General features: G+C 40.0%; 3 protein-coding genes across 4 annotated transcripts; 2 read left to right on the top strand and 1 right to left on the bottom strand.

Annotated features, from left to right (window-relative positions):
• Window positions 1-1,212: 1,212 nt before the first annotated feature.
• On the top strand, window positions 1,213-3,038 carry ddit4 (DNA-damage-inducible transcript 4). Of its 2 annotated transcripts, none has more exons than XM_085169474.1 (3): window positions 1,213-1,347; window positions 1,599-1,821; window positions 1,920-3,038. In XM_085169474.1, the coding sequence occupies exons 2-3, from the start codon at window positions 1,638-1,640 to the stop codon at window positions 2,411-2,413; spliced, it is 678 nt and encodes a 225-aa protein (XP_085025600.1). In that variant the 5' UTR covers window positions 1,213-1,347; window positions 1,599-1,637; the 3' UTR covers window positions 2,414-3,038. The 2 variants fall into 2 exon arrangements, with proteins under 2 accessions (XP_085025600.1, XP_085025599.1); XM_085169473.1 differs by having other exon boundaries at window positions 1,914-3,038.
• Window positions 3,039-3,646: 608 nt separating this feature from the next.
• Window positions 3,647-10,161, bottom strand: dnajb12b (DnaJ heat shock protein family (Hsp40) member B12b). The gene is made up of 9 exons (XM_085169467.1): window positions 9,788-10,161; window positions 7,629-7,806; window positions 7,368-7,513; window positions 7,107-7,280; window positions 6,921-6,991; window positions 6,661-6,770; window positions 6,028-6,200; window positions 5,768-5,909; window positions 3,647-5,372 (listed from the first exon to the last, which is right to left on the bottom strand). The coding sequence occupies exons 1-8, from the start codon at window positions 9,930-9,932 to the stop codon at window positions 5,788-5,790; spliced, it is 1,119 nt and encodes a 372-aa protein (XP_085025593.1). The 5' UTR covers window positions 9,933-10,161; the 3' UTR covers window positions 3,647-5,372; window positions 5,768-5,787.
• A 683-nt stretch (window positions 10,162-10,844) lies between these two features.
• On the top strand, window positions 10,845-21,827 carry scd (stearoyl-CoA desaturase (delta-9-desaturase)). Its single transcript, XM_085169471.1, has 6 exons — window positions 10,845-10,969; window positions 11,236-11,494; window positions 12,375-12,505; window positions 12,659-12,864; window positions 13,247-13,479; window positions 16,178-21,827. Exons 2-6 carry the CDS (start codon window positions 11,257-11,259, stop codon window positions 16,366-16,368), a joined length of 999 nt encoding a protein of 332 aa, XP_085025597.1. The 5' UTR covers window positions 10,845-10,969; window positions 11,236-11,256; the 3' UTR covers window positions 16,369-21,827.
• The last annotated feature ends 1,348 nt before the right edge of the window (window positions 21,828-23,175 follow it).

The raw sequence follows: 23,175 nt of genomic DNA, 5'->3' as shown, positions 1-23,175 counted from the left end.
GTAAACGTGCAAATCTTGGTGTTTTCCTCAGTGAATGATTGTCTTCAAGCAAGTGAAGGGTGGGAGTGTACAGACTGTACTGTACTGTACTGTACTGAGTGTTTCAGGACAGCCCTGAACACAACAGGACACACCTCTGGCTGGAGCCTAAATTTGTTTTTCTAGTTTGTTTCTGGCCACACTTTCTGAGAATCCAATTAAAAAGTTATTTCTCATAGTTTTTGTTGTTTTTACTCAAGCTACTAAATCTTCTTAATCCACGTCCCAGCTAAAGCTTTCTGATAACTTTTTTATAGCATCCACCTCAGAACATAGTGTTCGTACACGTGTTTATGTATTTCAGTTCCTGTTTAACATAGTACAGTGTATTCCACGCCTACTCACGTGCAGAAATGCAGCATAGCCTCTGGCTGCTTTCCAACATACAGCTGTGAGCAAAATGTGTACTATGTAGCCTATGGCCCCGACACAAATAACTTGCTTTTGTATTCTAACAAATCCGCTATATGTTTTTACTCTCATACACAGTTTGTGTTATGCTTTAAAACACTTTGCTAACACCAGAGCATCTTTTGTGATGAAGTAATAAATGGTGCAAAGATGCTACAATAACAACCCCCCGGCGCATTTCTGCGTACAACGTTGCTAAATAACTCATATAATAATAATGATGATGATAACATATGTAATTTATGTGCAGTCTTTTTGTTTGTAACTCAAGGGTAAATGTAGAAAGAGGTGTCCCGTAGCCGTTTTTATTATCTGTTTTGCCTTGTGCAAAGCGCACTGTGTGTTCTCTGCATCTCTGTGTGCCAGATAAAAAATTCTGATGTAATGGTTTAGCAAAACAGGTGACGTAATGTGCACTGCAACACTGAACCTGCTCATCCAGGCCTACATTCTGTTAAAATGTAGGTGCACATACAGCAAAACGGTTTACCAAATACCCACATAAGATATCAAACAAAGAAACAACAAGATCATTTTCAAGCCCACTCAAGTCCCCTGAAACATATCCATAACACTAGGGTCTGCTATTCATCCCCCACCACCCCCCTTCCTCCTCCTCCTCCTGTTTGTCTTTCTTCTCTGCTGGCATGTTACCAGGCAAGAAGCAGCGCTGGTGTCGTGCCTCTCTTTTTGATTGGCTGGGTAGGGAGAGACAGGCGTGGCCTCGCAGCCCACATATATAAACATTGTTGCAGGACAGACTGCAGAGCTTGGCAGCTGGTGAGAGAAAGAGCAGAAGAAAGAAGTTTCCAGATACAAATTGCAGACAATAACGGTTAAACCTACGCATCTTAAACATCCACAGCGACCTTGAACCACGCAGAATTTAAATAACGAGTAAGTACAATTAATTTATTTGCCAGTTTTGCTAGTTTACAGCTAATTTTGACAGTGAAACAGCTTCTAGCTGCAGTCAAATTAAAAAGCTGTTCTTTTTGAAAATGTTTATTTTCAAAAAGAACAGCTATACCTCTTAGCAGAAAGCTATACCTCAAAAGCCTGATATGTATGTTTAATTAAGTCGTTAAACGTGGAATTAACGGCAGTAGTTGGGTGCTCATCTGTTGCCTTTGTTTCTCCTGTGACAGTTGACCACATAAGCAGCTGATACTGCAGAAAGGACAACCATGCCTGAACTCTTTGCATATACTGACATCGGCAGCTCACCTCCTTCTCCAGTGGACAGCAGCGACAGAAGGCTGTCCTGGGGCAAACTAGTTCAAAGACTGACTGATTTCAGCACACCTGCCAGCAGCAGGAGTATGGAGTCAGGGTCCAACAATAGCAGCAGGAGTGATCTCTCAGACTCAGGTAAGCAATGCTGCATTGGCATCTCACATCTCATGATTCTTTTCTTCTGTATGCAAGTTTCAGGTTCTAACCCATTCTTGTCTTTTACACAGGTTCAGATATTTCAAGTGACTTGTGTGCCTTCAATGAGGACCTGTTTTACGATCCAATGGAGGAGACACTCTTAAAAGAAGTAGTGGACCTGATTGCACGAAGTCTGAGAGAAGCCAAAGACACAGATTGCGCCTTAAGATGTACAAAACTGCTCATTCCAGACAAACTTCTGGAGCACATTGGACAAGAGCTCCTTCATCTGGCAGCTAGTGAGCCCTGCGGTTTAAGAGGGGCTCTCATTGACCTCTGTGTTGAGCAAGGGGATGTTTGTGAGAGCATGGGACAGCTATCTGTGGACCCATACCTTGTCCCTACATTTCAGCTCGCTCTGGTGTTGAGGCTAGAGTCGGGCGGCCTTTGGCCTAAAATTCAAGGACTTTTTAGCACAAAGTCTCCTTCTACTCCAGTAGTGAGACAAGCTATTAAACTTAGCACTGGTTTCCGTGTGATCAAGAAGAAGCTGTATAGTTCTGAAGATCTTCTAATTGAGGAATGTTAAGTAATACAAACACTGATGTGCTTCGATGCTGACAAGAGGACAATAAAAGCTCACAAAGGGGCCTATTACTGTAATTACATGTATATGAAGCATTCTGAAGTGTATCAGATGGACTTTGTCATGATGTAGTCTACTGTTCCCACTGTAAAGGGGCTGAACTTTATGGTACCTGGAGCAGGAAGTGCTCCTAATACTCACTCACTGACATTCAGATTTTAAAATGACAACATGTAACCATCATATTATATCTGGTGACATGGCATTTACAAGTATTGGAAGTGCATACCTCAGTTTCTATTGAAACTAAACAACGGCAGCTAGCTATATTGTTATAGTTATTATTGAAGTTCATTGTGTTCTTTTTCTTTTTATACATGACAGTTAATTGAATTGGACAAAGCCTGATGAAGTGGTACACCAAGAGAACATTTGGTAACCTTTGTGAAGTGTGAAAGGCCTACCCTTGCTTGCCTTGTGCATTGTTTGTGCAAGCCGCGGCTAAGATTACAAATGTAACTTGATCTTGTGTTGTGCAGCCCTGTCCTGCTTCTGTTGATATTCAAATATTCAGTGAACTTTTTATTTGTACCTTTATTGAATGCAAATAAATTATTGTTTTCTAACATTTTGTTTTTTCTTATTATTATTTATTCAATCTTTCATATCCAAATGATCCATAGTTGACTTCGCTGACAGAGTTAGGAGAGATCTAAGAATGAGAGAAAGCGAATGAACATCATCAAGTCTTCAAATGTGCGTGCATGTGTGAACCCGGTCTGCAAAATCTACAAACACAAACTACACTAGAGCACACCAGCTGGTGTGGTGAGGTACAGTGGTTAACGGTATTCCGATGCAGAACAGCTGACAGGAATATGTGGCAGCCATTAAAGCCACATCATGTACGATGACGCAAAAGTATAAAAACCTAAAAAAAAAGCTAGTGTGAAATTTGAGCAAGTCAAAGTCATGAATCAGAGGTGCAGCATCTGCAGTCTGCAAAAAAAAACAGCTGAGTGTGTTTGTGCTGAAAGAATGTGACGCTGCACATCCTGCCAGGCACATTTTGCACGTCACTGAAGAGCTGAACGTGCATGCAGCCATGTCTCTAGTTCCCTGTCTCTGTAAGCTGGCCGGCCGGCCGGCACACTGTACGTGCCAAATGTGCTGACTGAGCTTTTGTCTCCCATTCTGTGCCTGTTCTGTTCAAAGCAGAGAGTCACACTTAGCACGTTTGAGCAACCATGTTTATTTTCATCTAGAATTAAAAACATGGTGGAAAAACGAAGTGAACAAGATCTGCATGGTTTTCTTATCCTCTCTTTATAATCTATTTCTCCAAGAAATAATACAAAGAATAAGTAGCATACTATAAACTTAAAAACTGAGACAAAAAATGGCTTTTTCCGACAGATTGAGCGGAGACGTGACAGTTCCCAACTTGAACTGGTTAAAGTCTCATTTTGTGGATCACCACGTCTCATTCTCATGGCATTTATTGTGAAGTTGTACTACATGTTTGCCCTTAATACATTTAAAGGAGGTAAAGTGACAGGGACACGTCCTAGTGGCTATCTCACACACAGCAGAAGAAGACAAATTTCAGGTGTTCAAGTGTCTAAAAAGCCTAGACATTTGACATATTAGATTACTACTGCATAGTCTGAGAATGTGCATCTAAAATCAAAACCCCTCAAACTTTTCTCCATTGAATTACAGCATAAAATCAAGGAGGTGGCATTCAATGTGGCATCTGTTATATTGCTACATAAATAACATCCATATGACTACATATAACTTAAGTATGGTCTGTTTTCATACTGCATTCCCCCCAAAACAAATATAAAGTGTTCTTTATGTTCTTTCTTTAGTGCTTGAAGGTTCTCATTCTTAGTATTCGTTTTGACGTTTAGACATGGAATGCGCCTCCCTGTGTACTCAGAACCATTATGCCAATCCTAATTGATTGGTGATCACGTCATCATCAAATTAGAAAATTCTAAACATGTTTTCATGACCACCAAATCATTATGATTTTTATTTTCCACAATAATTTGTCAACACAACTTCCAGTTTTTCATGTATTTCATGTAACAGGGTTTTTGGTATATGTGCCTATCTCTAAAGTACTTTGGGTCAACTTCTGTTGTTTAAATGTGCTATAGGCTATAAATAAAATAGATGTAACAGTCCCCACAAAAAAATAGTTTCGTTTTTATACTATGGTATTTTTTGTAATGGAATAATACACAAACAAAAGAATTCATTTAACACAATTCAATGGGATACATACCAAACTTAGAGGATAGAAACAAAGTATGAATCCCATCATACTAGTATCGATCCAATACCACAGTGTTGATATCGATACATTCGATATTTGTATCATTCACCTCTACTATGCAGTCATTTTTCAAACACCTCTTCTTCAACCTGCAATGCCAAAACCTGCCAGCTTTACTGTCCACAGACAGGAGTGTTAGCTAACTGGGTGCTAGCTGCCTAGCTTATCTTGAATAAAGATAGCTTATTTGTGCAAGCTACTTAAGGGTGGTTGGTTCTGAATGACATGTTTCTTACGATCATCAGCCAATCAGGATTGGCATAATGAAATAAATATTTCTGAGGAATACCCAAGGAGGAGCATCGCATAGTGAGCCATCGAAACAAATGCTTTTCTGAGAACCAGAGTTGCGCAAGTAACCTAAAGTTTTTCAAACCCACATTTTTTGAGGATAGCAAGCTATTTTAAGTACCATTTCCATTCTAAAACACTATATTAATGCTATATCTTTTTACCACATACTAGACTTCCACAGAAATCGTTTGAGTTAGTTTGTGTGATCTGTTTGGTGACGAGTGGTGCTGGTCTGCTCCTTGTTGAGTCATCTTCAGCCTCCAGATTGTAGAAATGCATTTTAATAAATTACTGGTAATCTTTTGTAGTGATTCTGGAAACCTGGAGACAAGAAAAAAAAAAAGAAAGCCTTTTTCAAAACGTCTTCACAGCAAGCTGGTTGACTTTACCACCATTCTTTTTAGAAGTTCAAGTGTCATGAAGCTGTGATTCTGGTAAGTAAAATTGGCCTGATGTGTTTGCATGATACAAGTATTGACATACTGAAGCCAAATATGGTATTGAGAAAACAGAGGATAACCAAGCGGAAAGCCTTCTGATTGGCTGTCTGTCTGGTTGTGTATTCAGTCTTTAGCCCCATGCCAGCTGAGATAGGCTTCAGCCCTCCTGCAACCCTAAGTTAATCAAGGGGAATCAATGCTATATATTGGAAAGTCAATATTCTGCCCCATCCCTGGTGCCAAAATGAGAAAATATTCAGAGTTTGAAGAACTTGCTTTGAATCATGAAAGCATTTTCATCCATGTAAAGAAGCTGTGATCTCGGACAACTTGGCACAGCTTGGTGTGCGAGCCCTCTGTGCTCTTTGGTATAGATCGCTGTCTCCAAAATAGCGAGCTCTGTATAGCATTCCTTCCTCTGTATAAAACAAACACACACACACAATTAAAAAACGATCTCAGCACTGATAATGACACTGACAACCACGCCAATACTCATGCTTAAACTCAGATATAAGAATCATTTATTGTCATACTTTGCTGTTTCTCTTTCCAGCAGTTGTTGCGAAGGTTGGAAATATAATCATCCTCCACCGTCCGCTCCAGATTTTTCAGATTCACACCAGTGAATTCTTTGGAGAACTGCTCCCCCACATAATATGGCACCTTCAAGTTCTCAGTCAGCCTCTTCTGTGAGTAACCTGCTGACCTACGTGACAACAGGCCAGAGTGTGGGAGTGTTATCATATGACAGAATGCAGCACAGATCTTGCACCATCTGTCTGTCTTAACACGAGTCACTGCTGACAATGGTTTAAAGCAGGGCCCGAAACTGCAGGCGTATATCTGAACACACAAAGGCAGTGTACTGGGAACGGGACAAGACACATGACAGCAGCACAAACAAGAGGAGCTCTGTGATTAATTGGAACTAACAGAGGTAGCAGTAAATTTATACGAGGAGAAACAACGGCAAATACTGCGAAGGCAAATCTAACACGACCACCCAGCTTATGCAAAGATCGACTGAAAGCAGAAGTACCGTGAAAAAAACCTGGGTTGGACTCTGCTAACGTAGAGATAATCTTTTGTCTAAGTCCCTCGCACTTTTGCAGAACAACAGTTAGTTGTGTTACTTTAGATTCTTGTGTTACAAGGATCACACTCACGGCCTGAAGCTGAGGCTGTAGGAGGGGCTGTTGACCATTATTTGACTGAGAGCTGACACAATAACCAGGATGAGGATGGGCATGACTTGCACAAAGAGGGCGAGACCTCCCTGTGGAAAAACACATTACAAACAAACACACACAATCTCTGAGAGAAGCCTCAGCTTGTAAAACGACAGATGACTAAATGTCTCCCCCTGCTGGCAAAACATAAACAACTCTACACATTTACAGTTTAGCTTTTTAAGTATCAAACTTACATCTTGCTGTCGCTCCCTTCTCTCCCGCCTTTGGTAACGCATCCGCCCATTATTGTATACGTGAGCATGGCCTAGATTGATTTAACACATTTAGCACATAAAAAACGCACCACAGAAATATATATTTGCAATTAAAATACTCCGTCTCACATGCATTATATGGAAACACCAAACTATGAGACTAACTTGATGGATAACCTCCTCCAAAGAACATATTAAAGAGCTCTTCAGGTGAAATATCTGGCTCAAAGTTTCCATTGTCTGGGCCGTGCCTGGAAGGATGTCTTCTCTCTTCCTCACACTGATCGTACTGTCTCCTTTTGTTAACATTGCTCAGAACAGCGTACGCGTTGCCGATAGCTGTTGGAAAGTTATAACATGAAGCTGCTATAAGTTGCTTTCTGTAAGTGCTATATTAACCTTGGATGAGTTTAATCGCCGTCTTACCTTTAAACGCCTCTGTTGCCCCAGGAGCGCTGTTCTTATCTGGATGGAATTTCAAAGCAAGTTTTCTGTACGATCTCTTCAGTTCATCCTCTGAGGCATCTTTCGACACCCCGAGAATTTCATAAAAGTCTTTACATTGTTTTATCCTGTGCAGAGAGCACATGATTACAAATTTCAATCACAATTGCAGTCAATATACCCATCAAGGAAAGAGTTTATTTTAACCAACAGTATGTTTATGTAATCAGCAGTCTTACGTACCTCCTCACAGCTTCTAGCTGATCAGCCATGTAGGATTTTGAAGACTCTGCAGGCTTTTCTTCAGGTCTGGCGTTCTCCTTTATGTTCTGCCGTTGTCGAGGCTCCGACACCCCGCTGAAGTCTGAATGGATATCTTGTCTGGGTGTAAATCCATTCTTTGCTATTACATCCAGCAATACTAGAAGATATGTTCAAAGATATTCTATCAAGTACTCAACAGCAGTTAAAAACACAAAATTTTCGATAGTGGGACTATCCATGTCATCAAGCAGATGTAAAGCAACCAAGCAATCAAGTTCAATGGTATTATAAGAGCTTGTTGGGGGCAGAGAATAAAACTGTAGCTATGTTTGAAAATCATTAAACTAAATATAGTTTTTGTTGGAGGATCTGTCTGCTTGTGCCATTGTTTTTCTGCTTGCACATATCTGAAATAACTAAAACAAAGTGGCTTGAACCATTATAACTAAAATCAAAATCAAAAACAAAAACCAGCTTTATTTCTTTTATTTTATTTTCAGATATGTTGTGGTTGCAGTTTTAACAGGTTTTATATTTATATGTGAGGTGGGTCATGGTCTAAGGTGTATCTGGTGTGAAATCTAAGAAGAGGTAAGGTTGGGCACAAGCACATGCCACCATGTACAGTGGTGGAAAAAAGTATTTGCATCCTTCCTAATGTCATATTTGTTTTGCACATTTGTCCCACCTCTATGTTTGAGAATCAAAGAAAACTTAATGTTAGACATGTATAACTCAAATGTAATACAAAGTGCAGTTTTTATATCAGGATTTCATTTATTAAGTGAAAAAACTGACCAACCTACCTGCCCCATGTGAAAAAGTTATTGCCCCTTAAGCCTAATAACTGGTTGTGCCATCCACGGCAGCAAGAACTGGCATCAAGCATTTGGGATAACTCACAATGAATCTTTCACATCACTCTGGAGGAATTTTGGCCCGCTGTTCTTGGCAGAATTGTTTCAGTATGAATGGTCTGTTTAAGGCTATCCTAAAGTATCTGAACAGAATTTAACTCCAGACTTTGACTAGGCCAACCCAAAACCTTCATTTGGTTTTTATTTAGAGTTGGACTTGCTGGTTGATTTCAGATTAAGTTTGTACGATTGAGCTTCAACGCAGCAACCGATCGCTGGTCTGATGTTCTTTTTATGAAATGCTGTGTGTTTTATGCCAAATGCAAAGGCACTCAACCTTTCTAAAAAGTTCAGCTTTTGTCTCATCAGTCCACAGAATTTTGTGACATTCTGGATGAGCCATTGATGTGCTCTTGGAGTACTATTGGTAGGCCAGGTACTCCTGGGAAGGTTCACCACTGTAAATAATGGCTCTCACTTTGGTTCGCTGGTGTCCAAAAGCCTTAGAAATGGCTTTGTAACCCCTTCCATACTGATAGATGTCAATGACTGTTTCTCTGCATGTGGCATAATGTGTTGCTTTTTGAGATCTTTTAGCCCACTTCACTTTGTCAGAGAGATTCTATTAAAGTGACCGATCGATTCAAAATGAATCCAAGATTATCTCTGTGTAGTACTGAATTTTCTTTGATGATCTGAAGCATGTAAGTGGCACAAATGTACAAAAAAAATACAAAAACAAGAAAAAGACAAACTTTTTCACAGCAATAAATATAGTACATTTGTTTGCATGTGTGGCTATATTGATCACTTTTCTGTTTTTATTCAGCTGAATGTTGTATTTCTGTATTTATTTCGTATTGAGCTAGATTGGCGAGCTTAGAATGATAATACCTGTGTTGTCAAAAATTATTTTTGAAATAATCATGGGAAAGTAGCATGTAGTAATCTTGGACATCTAGGACTTATTTTGCCTTTCTCCCAGTCCACTTCTGTTCACCTAAATTAAAGGCTTAGCTTTCTGTTAGAAAAGCAAATTAAAGCACTGCAGACACTGATGGGACAGCTTCATTTTAAAGTGAATTCGTACAAAAAAAAAAAGAATAATAAGAAAAAACGCAGAAGCTGCATAAAGTGCTAGCTTGAGTGCTATCAAAGGCCCAGGCTACATGCGCTGCTCATGAGGAGTGCAGGTGATGCTGCAGGCTGTGGAGGTGATGATGCGCATCTTCGCAGCTGAATGTGCACCCCCCCTCCCCCTTTCCCCCCATATTGACTTACCTTTGGCTTTTTCTGTCGGGAAGAGCCTCTGCGCCTTCTCCAGGAACCTCTGCGCCTTGTCCGGCTGTTGGTTGGTTAAGGCGGCCGCTGCAATGTCAATGCAGCGCTCCGCTTCGTCCCTGTTTACTTCCATCGCAGCAGGCATCAGCAGCAACTAACTGGACCAGAAGTAAATACGGGCGCCTGATGATGACGCCAATAGATGCTGCAGGAAAAAATATATGTATCAGTCAGTCGGTGATATGCATTTATCAATGTGGTGCTAATTTTTTGTCTGCTGCTGGTGCATGGGGATTGGAGATTTTAGTAATAGGTGAGCCCTGTTTGCAGAAAATCAACAGTATCGGCTGCGTGCGCTGCCCCGTTTCACCATTAGATGGCGACAGATTGTCATTTTTTTTCAAATGTAGGTCAAGGGGGTGAACACCCATTGGTGTGTTCATCCATCCACCCAACCATCCATCCATTTTCTGCTGCTCGCCCGGGTAAATATGGGCCGTGTGGTCCTTAATTTGGTCATGCAGTGTGTATCTGTTTCTATTTTGCAGCAGAGTCAAAGCTCTTCTACACAGGGTGAAGTAAACAGCCTGTTCGATCCATTTTGCAGTGTTTATGGAGACTCAGTTGTTTTTTCCCGTCATGCCTAAAATACTTTTTCTGGTGTTCAGCAGCTTATGCTATTTTTAGGCACATTGAAAGTTTTTATTTCTATAGACGGAGAATGAGGATGACGTAACAGATGAAGCATCCTATTTTCCTACGTGGGTGGAGGACAGGGGGGAGGGGGCTCTACTGCCGGGGTTTGGGTACAGTAACTTGTTTTGTTCCACTTGCATCGTTAACACAGTGCTTGTGTTTCAGTCCACGCGTGATTTCAAAAGGAAAACGGTTACACGGTTCAATTTTTGTGCGTGTCTAGACAGCAACAAGATCGGCTAGTCTCCAGGGGTGGCAAATATACATCTGGCAAACCGGAGAATGAATAAAAGGTGAACAGCAGATAAACAAACAGCCAATCAGAGCCCGAGCTAGAGGCGACAGGCGAGCGCTCATTGGTCGGCCACACCACGAGTTCCAGTTCTCATTGCGGAGCTATCACTCTCCCTTTTCTGGGTTACTGTAATTTTGGGTCAAGCAGACTGTCCTCCGTTTATCTCGTTTCTGCCCTTCTGCCTATCTTCGGTGAGTTATTGGGTAAAAATTTTCCCTCCCACAGGTGTTTCATCAGGTTTTTTTTTTTGGCGCGTTGGAGCGTCGCGTTACCGCTTTATAAGTCAGCATCATCGCTACCGTCTTCCTCTTCATCCTCCGACAGCGCCAGCCAGCAAGCAGCTAGCCTACCGGGGCTAGTCAGCACAAAAATTAATTACCATATTGACAAAACAGCCTCCATTACACACAAAAAGCGCCGAGGCGACTGACTTCTCTCCTCTGTTTGCCGCTCACAGCATCACAGCACCGCTGCCACAATGACGGAGGCGGAGGCGTTAGAGAACAAGCAGCAGCAGCGCAAGTCCAGCAACGGGGATGTTCTTCCAGAGAGCGCCAGAGAAGACGTGTTTGATCACACGTACAAAGAGAAAGAGGGCCCAAAACCTCCCCGGATCATCGTATGGAAAAATGTCATACTGATGACTCTGTTGCACATAGGAGCCTTGTACGGCGTGTTCGTCGTACCTTCAGCATCTCGTTTGACCTTGCTTTGGTGTAAGTGCGAAAAGAAAATTGCCTGTTACATCCCCCTTTCTCCCTTTTTTGCATGTTGGTTTTGTTTACTTATTTAGTGGAAATCATATTTTATCAAATCAACAGCTGTTATGTCAGCAGCACGCCCTGCTTTTCTCGCCGGTGGTGAATGCAAATAGGCGGCTGCATATATCTGTGATCCTCCCAGCATCCTTCATGGAGGTGGAGGATTATAGATCAGGAATAAAGTCATCAGAGATTACATGTCACAGCACGTACTTTTAAGCTTGGCTGTCAGGAAAATAAACTGGCCTCCTTAATGGCATGTTTTTGTTCAAGTAGACAAATCAAGAATAGCTGGATAATTAGCATAAACTGCACTTTATTTATACAGTTTCTTCACTGCTGTGTCACAACTCTTTTAGCTTTTAGTCTTTCATGAACTCAACCATGAAATGTTTTTATTATTAGATTTGGCTTCTTTTACACTGTAAAGGACACAGCTTTACACTGTAATCTCCTTGTGAAACAGACAGGCCAGTGCTAACCAGGTGACCCGAGGTAAATTTGCAATTTCCGCTGGAAATTGTGCACAAAATCTAATCAAATTCTCAAGAGCCTTTTGGATCAAATTGATAAAGATTGTGGTAAACAAATACTCTAGTGCTTTAACAATTTATGCTATTTGGGGGGGGGAAACAGAAGCGCGGCTGTCACGATGTATGTGTCTCGTGATTTCTCACTTGTTGCTGGATGTTCTTCCCAGCCCTAACAATAACAGTGCAATTGTGCAGAAAATAATGCACAAACACTGCAGTGTGCAGCATCTGTGCAACAAAGTGCTTTTGACATGAGCACAAAAGTAGGTCAAACTAATTTGCCCATGTGTTTCTTTCCACAGCTGTACTTTGTTTTTTGATAAGTGCGTTAGGAGTCACTGCAGGAGCGCATCGCCTGTGGAGTCACAGATCCTACAAGGCTGCATTACCTTTAAGGATTTTCCTCGGTGTAGCTAACTCCATGGCATTTCAGGCAAGCAAAAATGACTGTTCTGCTGACACATCTTTTTAGTATACAAACACACACTTATGACCTGGAGCCAAGATAATAGCAGCTTTTGTTTCACTATAAGTACCGTGCTGTGTCAACAGTGTGCATAATCTTGGTCTTAATTCCAAACCACAGAATGATATCTTTGAATGGGCTCGAGACCACAGGGTTCACCACAAATACTCGGAAACAGACGCCGACCCTCACAATGCCGTCCGCGGCTTTTTCTTTTCTCATATCGGCTGGCTGTTGGTGCGCAAACACCCTGACGTGATCGAGAAAGGACGCAAGCTGGAGCTCACCGACCTGCTAACAGACAAAGTTGTCATGTTTCAGAGGAAGTAAGTGGCATGATTAAGGTTCAGACTTCACACTGCATCTAGTTGCTAAAAATAACAAAGTGCAATGAGTGCAAATAGCAAGACAGTAATGTTGCAGTTTCTATAAATATAAATAAATGTTAGCGTACTGCTGTGGAGATGTTTTCATAATGGCATGGTGTGTTAGTCATTCTGGTTTAACAAGATGACAATTACTAACATAAGATTCACGGAGAGCTGGCCTGAATGGAAAATAGGTCAAGTGGAAAAAAAATGAGCATTTTCTTATCTGGCAAACAGAGTTTTTGTATTTAAATAATTATTCCTTAACAGTTAGCAGCATTTTGTTTCTTTTTTTGTTGTTGTTTTTTGCTGATACCTACTCTTGCTATCTCCTTAACAGGTATTACAAGCTCTCCGTGCTGGTCATGTGCTTTATTATCCCAACAATCGTGCCTTGGTACCTGTGGGGGGAGTCTCTGTGGGTGGCCTACTTCGTCCCAACTCTGCTTAGGTACACCTTGGTGCTGAACGCTACCTGGCTGGTCAACAGCGCTGCCCACATGTGGGGAAACAGGCCCTATGACAAGACCATCAACCCCAGAGAGAACAAGTTTGTCACTTTCAGTGCTATAGGTATGAACAACACCCCAACACATGCTCATGGCAGAAATTACACACCAGAATGTACAGCACAGGACAGTGAATGCTTGTATAGGGATATTTTAAAGTATTTTTTAAGTTTAATTGAAGAAGAAAAGCCAGATTTTTAATGTAAGTTTGTTACTTTGGTATAGCGTCACCTTCAGAGTAAATGTAATTACATTGTACACGATACATCTCCTCGTTTTGCTTTTATTTGACTGCACAGTTGCGTCAAGCGTTTGGTGCAGTAAAATTCAAATCATCCAATTATGCTTAAACAAATTTGCTAACCAGTGATTATCATCTCTCTCCCTATAGTTTCTGTTTTGCCCTGTCTTCCTATGCTCTCTTTTTTTCTTTTCTCTGTCCCCTCACCTCGCAAACGGTCGTGGCACGTGGCTCCCCGTTCCCGCGCCTGGTTCTTCCGGAGGTTTCCTGTTAAAAGCGAGTTTTTCCTTCCCACCGTCGCCTAGAGCTTGCTCATAGGGAATCTTCTGATTGTTGGGAATGCCTCCTTAATAGTGCAGGGTCGTTACCTTGCAGTATAAAGTGCCGTGAGGCGGCTGTTGCTGTGATTTCGCGCTATATAAACTGGACTGAATTGAACTAAAACAAAAGGAACGACTTTTACAGGCCCATGTAAACATTTTATTTACCAGATGTGCTAAAGGGTGGATAAAATGTTTAAAAACAAAGAGTGCATACTTGATTTGAACCTATTTTATTAACGTGATTACCTGATTACGACTTTGTCCACCTCCTCCCCTCACTCTGCATGCACCTTGTTCAACCAGTAGGAGTCAGCAGTGCAGTGACAAAGAGCACCTGATAGATATATCAAAAGAGCTGGATATTCTAAGATGGCACCCAGCTATTCACCCCATAGCAAGTTAAGTCTAGTTTTAGAAGAGGCACAATTTAGCAGCTGTATCTTTGGTAATGATTATGCAGGGAAGAAAGTCGTCTTTTGTTAGAGAGCATCACACGATGTCACCAATATACCACCACAGTCTGTCATTGTTCCTGCAGTTGCTTCTGAATTGTTTATTTTAGGGATGCAACTGCTGTGCAATTCTCGGATGATATTAACAGTTAAAGCAATTTAGTCAATTCCAATATTTTTTTGTAGTATTGCTTTTCCTTTAAATAACTGAACAGTTTTAAAAGCTGTCAGCTCGTCACACCAGGTTTAAACAATTAGTCAGTGCAAAACTGAATTAATGCAGCAGTTAGCTGTCCAACACCGACTATCATTTTATATTGGCGAACAAGGCCAATGCCAATCTCTTGATCAGTTTTTCATAAAGAATTTATCAGAATTTAAATGTAGAATTTATGTGCATAAAACCGTATAAACTCCCAACAGTCAGAGCCTGGAAGACACAAAATCACTACAAAGCTATGTGGTTGCAAAATAAGTTTTTCTTCACGGGGAAAAATGTTTCACAAGGTTGTAGAACAAGACGTGTTTATTGGTAGACAAGGTCCACATGGCCAAGCTTTAGTTGCATTAGCTGACTGGACACACGCTAAAATAGGATAAGATAAAGATAAAGGGTACAAAAAACTCTGTTATCAACTTTTTTGGGTAACCCAGTCTTTCTTCATCAGGCTTTGTGCATACAGCTATAAAAGGAAGGTTATCTAACTAATCAAGGACTACCTACTAAACTCGAGCCAAAAAGGTCATGGAGGAATAAAAATAGAGCACTGCTGGCTGAAACATTTATTTCGCTGTCTCTCAGTGTGTACCGTTGGCAGCAGCACATGAGAGCTTTCCAACTTTCAGCTTGAGATAACATGATGATGAAGATGTGCTTTTAGGTATAGTTTTAGTATAGTATAGGCCAAGTCTAGTTATTTACTAAGATAATATGACAACGGAAATAAAAGTAATGGTAAATTTCTTGTTTTTACACTCAGCTCTGCTCTAATCAGATGGTTATGTTTGTAGCCAACAGGGAAATTGAGTTTCAGGTGGACAAACTATGTAAGATCACCACTCATGATTGAAGGGTGTTTCCCCTTGTCTCTTCTTTTTCCTTATCAGCCAAATAGCAAATATTGGCTGATAGATCGGCGATTGATATATTGGTCGGGCTCTTCAATAGATCAATACGTTTTCAAAGCTCAGAATTGCTGGCTGCAGTATTAGTTTAAAAAGGACTTACGTGCTACTGCGTCTTTACTCTCTAGTTGTGCGGCATTACCATGGTTTGGCTGAAGCAGGTTTGCATCTAGGGAATATCATCAGGAAAAGAATGAAACCGAACTTATAAACATTAGAATTCTGGTTTGACAGCCTTTTGTAGTACACCTCATAACCAGGCAAACACCTGACAAAGCTCAGAGACGATCTGAAAAGTGGGTGAGGTGGGATTATAAATACTGCAGGGAATGATTAGAGAATGGAAAGGAGGGAAGCGCGGCTCAGGTGACTTTACAGGTGGGAAAAGCAGTAATGACATCACAGCCAGTGGTATCGAACCACCCAAAACCTGTGACAACACCACAGGCTACACTGTAAACACAGATCCCAGCAGTGAAACAGTTGAAGAATCTTCTTTTTCTTTTAAAGACTGAAAACTGAAAACATGGAACGCGTTGCAAAGACGGCTTTTGACTAAAAAATCCAGTTTTACATGTTTTTTTTAATGAATCGTTCATTCCTGTTTCGTGTGCTTTGCAGGTGAGGGATTTCACAACTATCACCACACGTTCCCATATGACTATGCAACCAGCGAGTTTGGCTGCAAGTTGAACCTTACCACTTGTTTCATCGACTTCATGTGTTTCTTGGGCCTGGCCAAAGACCGCAAGAAGGTGTCCCGTGAGCTAGTCCTGGCCCGGATACAGCGCACCGGAGACCGCAGTGGCTAAGATCGCTAAACTGTGGTCAGCTTCGAGGCAAAACGACCGATAAGAAGAATTTCCACAGTCCTTTGACAGCTATACATTTCTCATTCTCTGAGGATTAAAGTCAGCTTTATAAGGGCCTTGACCACATTTTTGCTTGTTTTTGTGGTTTTTGTAGCTGTAACTAAACAAATTATTCAAGATGGGAAAAAAAAAGATGTTTCAGATTTGAATTAGATGCATTTTAAAAGTCACCTCCATTTTCCGCTGTTTTGCCACTTTTGGTGTGCATTCTTCATGCAAGATCAGTTATGTAGCCGATCATTTTTATGTAAGTATGAATTAATTATTCTTCAAAACTGACAAGGAGTGGAGCACTTAAATATGGAGTAACATTTTAACTGTTAAGGTACATTACTGATTCAAGAGTGTTGCCTTTATTGTAGTTTACAACAAGTTTTCAACTGTTCTTATAAATAGATTTAATTTCTGAGCAGTTTAGATTTGAAATGAAGAGGTGAGAGGTCATGTTTGTTTTGCTTTTTGCAAGAAAAAAATTAAATAAATAAAATGCTTGCTTTAATGAAATATGAGAGATGCTGAGGGAACCCAGACCTTCTTATTAGCCTGAGCATTCTGACAACGAGGCCAAAGCTTTACACAACCTGCAGGGTGCAACACTGGTTGCCTTTAGCAGAAATCTACACTGGATATCTATTGAGAAACGTTCAAGCACTTTGAAAAAGATTAGCTGTGCAATAATTGGACGGAGTTTTCTCGCGATAACATAGGGAACTTGTTTAACATTAGAATGAAACTGCCGCTTAGCGTAAGCAGTTAATGAGAATTGTAACTTTACCTTAGAAAGATAAAAACATTTCACTTGAGTTTTTGGGTGCTGGATGAATATATCATTAGTGCCAACAGCGTGTCAAAAGACAACATTTTTACAACCATCTCTGTGGTCCACTAGAGCACACTAAGTCGCCTCTTTCCATAACATGATTGTTGGAGTTGTTTTTTTTTTAACATTGTGGCATGAGCGGCTTTTTGCTTAACTGATTTTATCCAACTCGCGTGACTATTTTGTCCTTAAACATCTGCAGCATGGAGCTCCCTGATAGGTGTAGCAGCCAGTCATGTGGCAGTTCTGGTGTTACAAAACAACATGTCACCCATGCATGGCGATATACTGTAGTAGGTGTTGTAGTGAGGTGTTGTGTCGGTGACTGTGAAGGCAGAACTGCGTCTATTTTTGTAACGTACTGTGGAGCTGCATCGATTTGGATCATCAGAACCGTTGGCGCCGTGTTGATTTCCGAACAGGGTCTGGTTTCCCTTTGATGTGCTACAAAGGTCGTTATTTCAGAATTTTAGGTGCATCAGTGTTCATGTTAATCTTTGATTCTGATGTGTGGAATGCGTAGATTATTTATGTGTTTAATTGTTTTTTCTTTCTTATCGACTTTCCAAAAAAAAAAAGCAAAAGAAAATATTGTTCGAACCTGATAAATATATTTCTGCATTCCAATATTTGGCTGACGGCCTTGTAAAAATATATCTTTTAAAAAAAAATCTGAAAAATGGAGCAATTGTTCATTTGTTCTTAAGAGTCAGGTTCAACCTAATGCCTTATGACTTGCATCCATTCCTTCGCTTCCTGTCAGTTGAGTCAAAAATGCTCGAGTACCGCAAAACAAATTTGACTTCTGAGTTCCGTGTTTACACTGAGTGGAACATTGTTTTTCTCCTAAAATCATGTTTAATTTTAGGCAAACGTAGCATGGCAACACTGAGGAAATGTACACGCAAACGGAGGATAGGATTTAAGCGTAAAAGAGTCCGGTACAAAATGAAAAGCTGGCGAGAATGTTACATCGTGAGGTTTAAAGCTGCAGTGCGAAACTTTTGCTTCCCTTTTATGGCCGTGAGAGCAGTTGTGGCAATCGGTGTTGCCCTAGCCGTTGATCACTTCTTCCTTTTTTTTGAGATTGTGATCCTTCCCAACGCATCGGCTTTCATAGGGTTTTCCACCATTGCTTCGTCATTGTAGCTGTGCCATGGGTGGTGAAAGCCGAAAGCAGGCAGAGCAGCAGCAAGACTCCCAGTATAAAAACGGAGCACCCATCAATTGCAAAAGTATGAAAAAGGAGCTGGGTGGAAGTAGGTTGCTTGTTGTAGAGACAGCAACTGAAAACTGGCTTTAAGATCCATGTATTTGTAAGTTAGATGTATATCAGTGGATTATCTTGTTTGGGCTTCCTGAGCTAATGCTATATTTGATATTTAATCCTTTAATTTAACTAAACAGACTTATCCATTAGGCTTACCCAGCTCCGTGAATGTAAATTAATTACTATCCAAAGGTCTCGCACTTTAGCTTTAACTTGGGCGCTGATAGATGGATGGTGCCAGCTTCTCTCAACTCATCACAGCATCTCGGCATAAAAACTTAAAACAAAGGTGCTGTCGTGAGGACATCATTAGAGCACTTACCAAAACAGATGGCATTATATACTATTACAACAACGCCGGCTGGCCAGAGCACCAAAAGCAGCATTTTCCTAATGAGGAGAGCGAGGGGTCGAGCTGTTTTCAGTCTGATAATGTCTACTGTATTAAAAATCTGAAATAAATTCACAATATTTTCAATACACTTGTAATTCCATTAACAGTTGTTGCTCATTTATTTCTGTTTTCACTCTCTGTGTCTTTGGGTTTTATGATTCTAAATAAATTTGCGCTGTGCATGCCAAACATTTAGAGTAGTTCCATGAGACATTTTGGTTTACACATACTTAGTTCTCGCTTTCAGAATGGTTTTGTAGTTGGCGTCAGGAACAGAGCTAAATACGCCTGTGATTTCTAAACATTTCCTGGATATTTTAAGTTGGCTTTCAAGATTTTAACTCCAATTTTAACTCCATAAGGACGTCTTATGGAGTTAAAATGCTTCTCGTTGTTGTTACTGCTGTCTTCTATCTTGAAATCCTTCACTAAAGTAACAGAGAAATAATAAGTAACACTTTCTTAAGCACTCATTGAAGAGATTTTGTCTCAGCAATATAGATTTAACCTCGAAAGTGAGTAATTGATGATTTCCTCTCTTTCACGTCATGGTAAAATTTTGGGTTTTGTAAGATTACCAGAAGCCACTGGGCTTTCTGATCTTCATTTAATAGTCAATAAAATAAAATCTGATTTATGAGAGGGGGCTACGCCCCAAATGTATAATCTATATATATCTTATAATTTATGTTCAAATCTTAAATCTGTCCATTAACTCTTGGAAATGAAGGACTACACATTTAAATGCCTTGTCTGTGTCTACAGTTGTGGTCAGAGTTTTACATACACTGATCACAGATATGAATGTCATTATAATTTGGGGCTTTTAATAATCTCTTTTGAATGATTTCATTTTCCAGGGTGGAATTATTGTACGGCATATATTTTAGTGACTTTTCAAATTTGAATTTATTTTGGATTTTCTTTAATCCACATAGTGTAAAAAAATATACATACAAATATGTACATACACTCATTTAAATCTTAATAAGTGCTGCTGAAGGTGTTTTGGTGTTTCTTAACTTGACAAGGCCAGGATTTATTGCTTTCTCATTAGTAGTTTCTCTTAAAAAATATTTGTTTGACAGCACTCATTGGATCGACTAACAATCAGAACAATGAAAGCCCAAGACTGTCAGGATCTAAGAAGTAGAACTGAACATTTACACAAGTTGGAAAGGTGTCTTCAAACAACTATATGCAAATACAAGTTATTCACATGTCTCACCACTGCCAAGGTGTAAACCAGGGGTGGGTGCCTCAAGGGTCAGTGTCCTGCAGGTTTTAGATGTGTCCTTGATCCAACACAGCTGATTTAAATGACTAAATTACCTCCTCAATGTGTCCTGAAGTTCTCCAGAGGCCTGGTAATGAACTAATCATGTGTGCTGACCCAGGGTGAGATCTAAAACCTGCAATACACTCCAGGCCCTCGAGATGCGCTCAGATGAAAGAAAATTGGGTAGGATGTTCAGGGACAATCTAGGAACCACCAAGGCTCAAGCCTGCTGTGAGATGGAAACTGCTTTAACATCAGTGCGACCGTCTACAGTAAAGCCAGTTTTATATGGCCATGAACTGCAAGGGTGCTGACCAAAAAGGAAGTCTCTCTTTCAAAATTGAGAGGTTCAAGCTCAACTGAAATTTGCAGATGCCCACATGAACGAGCAAAATGCCTTATGGAGAAAGGTTTTATGGTCAGACAAGACAAAAATTAAGCTATTTAGCCATAGCGACAAGAGATATGTTTGGATGAGTAAACGTGAGGCTTTCACACCTAAGACCAGTGTACCAGCTGTTAAGCATGGTGGTGTTAGCATCATGCTCTGGGCTGTTTTGCTGTAAAGGTACATTGCACAAAGTGGAGAGAATAATGACAAGCAGGATTAACTTAAAATTTATCAACGATAGTTGAAACTTGGACATAGTTGGGTGTTCCAGCGGGACAATGAGACCAAACACAAATCAAAACTGATTTTGGCAAGCATGCTAACTTTAATCTTCTGGAATGGCCTTCCCAAAGCTCCGACCTTGTGGTCTACACTTAAAAGCCAGATCTGTTGAAGAAAACCAACGAATTTAAAAGACCACTACCAATTCTGCCAAGACATTTAGTCAAATATGCAGCTAGGATTATATAAGAAACTGGTAGAGGGCTACCAAAAGTGTCTGGTCAAGGTGCAGTTTGCAGACATTTAACCAGATCCTAGTGGGGTGTATGTATACTTTTGACCCTCTGGATTAGAGAAAATTCAAACGTGTTCACCCAATTATTGTTTTTTAAGTCAATAAAGATATATGCTATACAACCACTACACCTTAGAAAATTAACTGTTCAAATAAACATTTAAAAGCCCAAATACAAGGACATTCATGCCCATTATGAGTGTATTGACCCTTCTGACCACATCTGTACATCAACTTCATTTTGAGTTTAAAATATGTCAAAATGAAGGTTTTTGACATCGCAGTGTTAAATTGTCTCCGTGATATCTTACTCCATAACCCTAACCAAGTGTGAGTGTCTGTGAAGAAGCCAGCAGGAATGGTTTGGGGGATGGCATGTTTCTGGTTGCCTTTGTGCTTCTGTGGCAAAGAACTCATCCAGTGTGCTGCTGGCATAAGTGGTCAAGTCAAATATAACCTCTGCCTGGTTTCCATAGTCCAGAGAGGAATGTAGGACCAGTGTGGTCACAAGAGACGAGTTTAATATGTCAGACAGTACGAGGTTAAGGAGTATGTGTCTCAAAAGAGTGATTCCAAAATCTAATCATGCAATTTTATGCATTTTTTTTTGTCTTTGTTCTTTATTTGCTTTGTAAGTGAAGGGTTGGAACCTCTTAAGTGTCATTATGTTGTTTGTGTATTAATGCCACATGACATTATGGAAAAAGTCTAATAAAATGTTGAAGTTTTACAGTCTTTATTTGATTATTTTGTTTTTTCCACCATCTTCTATTCCTGATTTAGAAGCATGAATTGCAAACCAGCCCCTGCTCATTTCGATCCTCAGATGGAGCGGCCAAAGGGACACGAGTATAAGACCTGCATTTCCAACTTTGCCCATAATTTTTTCTTATCATCACAGCGTGGACAGACAGGAGGCAGACTGGGTGAATAAAAAGCAATCTGTTTATTCTGGCTATTGTACAAAAAGTCTAAAGCAAAGTTCATAAATGAAGTGGTGAAATCCAATGACACACAAGTGCACACAACCAGAAACACACAAGGGAGGTTAACAGACACAAAGGCAAACACTGATGGGAAGACAACGCTTAGTCACATTATGCTTTGTTTTCATACACATGAGGGTAATTAGCAGAAGTGGTTGCGGGTGATAGTAATTGAAGACAAATGAGGCAGTAGGGAAGCCAAACTAAACACAAGTCACTAGAGACGAGTAACTACCAAAATAAGACAGGAATAAATACAAATACAGACACTAGCTTCAAACTAAAGGGAAGCAAAACAAAACACAAGGAATTAGACAGGGCTGACTGAAAACTAACAGAGACTTGAAAGAAACTAAGAACAAAAACTAAAAGCTAAATCAAAAGAATGGTCACAGCGACAAACTAACAAACACTATATATATATATATATATATATATATATATATATGTGTGTGTGTGTGTGTGTGTGTGTGTGTGTGTGTGTGTGTTTAAAATAACAAATAGCTATTTAATTCAGATGATATAATGAAAATGCAAATGCATTTACCTCTTACATATAAAAAGAGAGACAATGCATTGTCACAGACACTGGAAATACTGAACATTGTTGTGCCATATACTTAATACTGTCTGATTATATTTTCTATTAATGTGTCTCTGTAACATAACAATAGTTAAGAAAAACAGAGTAAAATAAAAACATATTTTTCCTCTGAAAAGCACTATAACAGAATTATAATTGTATATATAGATAAGACAATACTTAAGACATACATTTGAACATAAAAACAGTCTACATTAATGCTAGCATCAAAATGTACTACTAAAAGTACTCACAGATAAGTACTTTAGATTGTTGGTAGACAGGGTTTGAACTAGTTTGTGTTTGCAGATAGGGATTATGTGTTTTTTCTTCTTAACAATATGCAGATAATATATTTTTTAAATGGGACTGGAAGAGGACTAAAGTAGTATAACTTCAAAATCCCAGTTGAGTGGCGTCTGGAGGCATCATAATTTTATTAACTATGAATCCATGTCATCTTCCTGCATGACTGCATCCATTCGAGTCAGCCCATTGCAGCTCTAC

This window comes from Neolamprologus multifasciatus, chromosome 8 (genome assembly GCF_963576455.1).
Source record: "Neolamprologus multifasciatus chromosome 8, fNeoMul1.2, whole genome shotgun sequence".
NCBI lineage: Eukaryota > Metazoa > Chordata > Actinopteri > Cichliformes > Cichlidae > Neolamprologus > Neolamprologus multifasciatus.
Note: the sequence above shows the minus strand (reverse complement) of the source record. Positions and strands in the feature narration are given on the sequence as shown.

Bases quoted from the DNA above. Each gene is read 5' to 3' on its own strand.
- ddit4 (XM_085169473.1), top strand. From the start codon at position 1,638: ATGCCTGAACTCTTTGCATATACTGACATCGGCAGCTCACCTCCTTCT. The intron at 1,822-1,913 runs GTAAGCAATGCT...TCTTTTACACAG, and splicing joins GAGTGATCTCTCAGACTCAG to GTTCAGATATTTCAAGTGAC.
- scd (XM_085169471.1), top strand. From the start codon at position 11,257: ATGACGGAGGCGGAGGCGTTAGAGAACAAGCAGCAGCAGCGCAAGTCC. The intron at 11,495-12,374 runs GTAAGTGCGAAA...TTCTTTCCACAG, and splicing joins TCGTTTGACCTTGCTTTGGT to CTGTACTTTGTTTTTTGATA. The intron at 13,480-16,177 runs GTATGAACAACA...TGTGCTTTGCAG, and splicing joins TGTCACTTTCAGTGCTATAG to GTGAGGGATTTCACAACTAT.
- dnajb12b (XM_085169467.1), bottom strand. From the start codon at position 9,932: ATGCCTGCTGCGATGGAAGTAAACAGGGACGAAGCGGAGCGCTGCATT. The intron at 7,807-9,787 runs GTAAGTCAATAT...CATATCTTCTAG, and splicing joins CCCGACAGAAAAAGCCAAAG to TATTGCTGGATGTAATAGCA. The intron at 6,771-6,920 runs GTAAGTTTGATA...GTTTTTCCACAG, and splicing joins GAAGGGAGCGACAGCAAGAT to GGAGGTCTCGCCCTCTTTGT.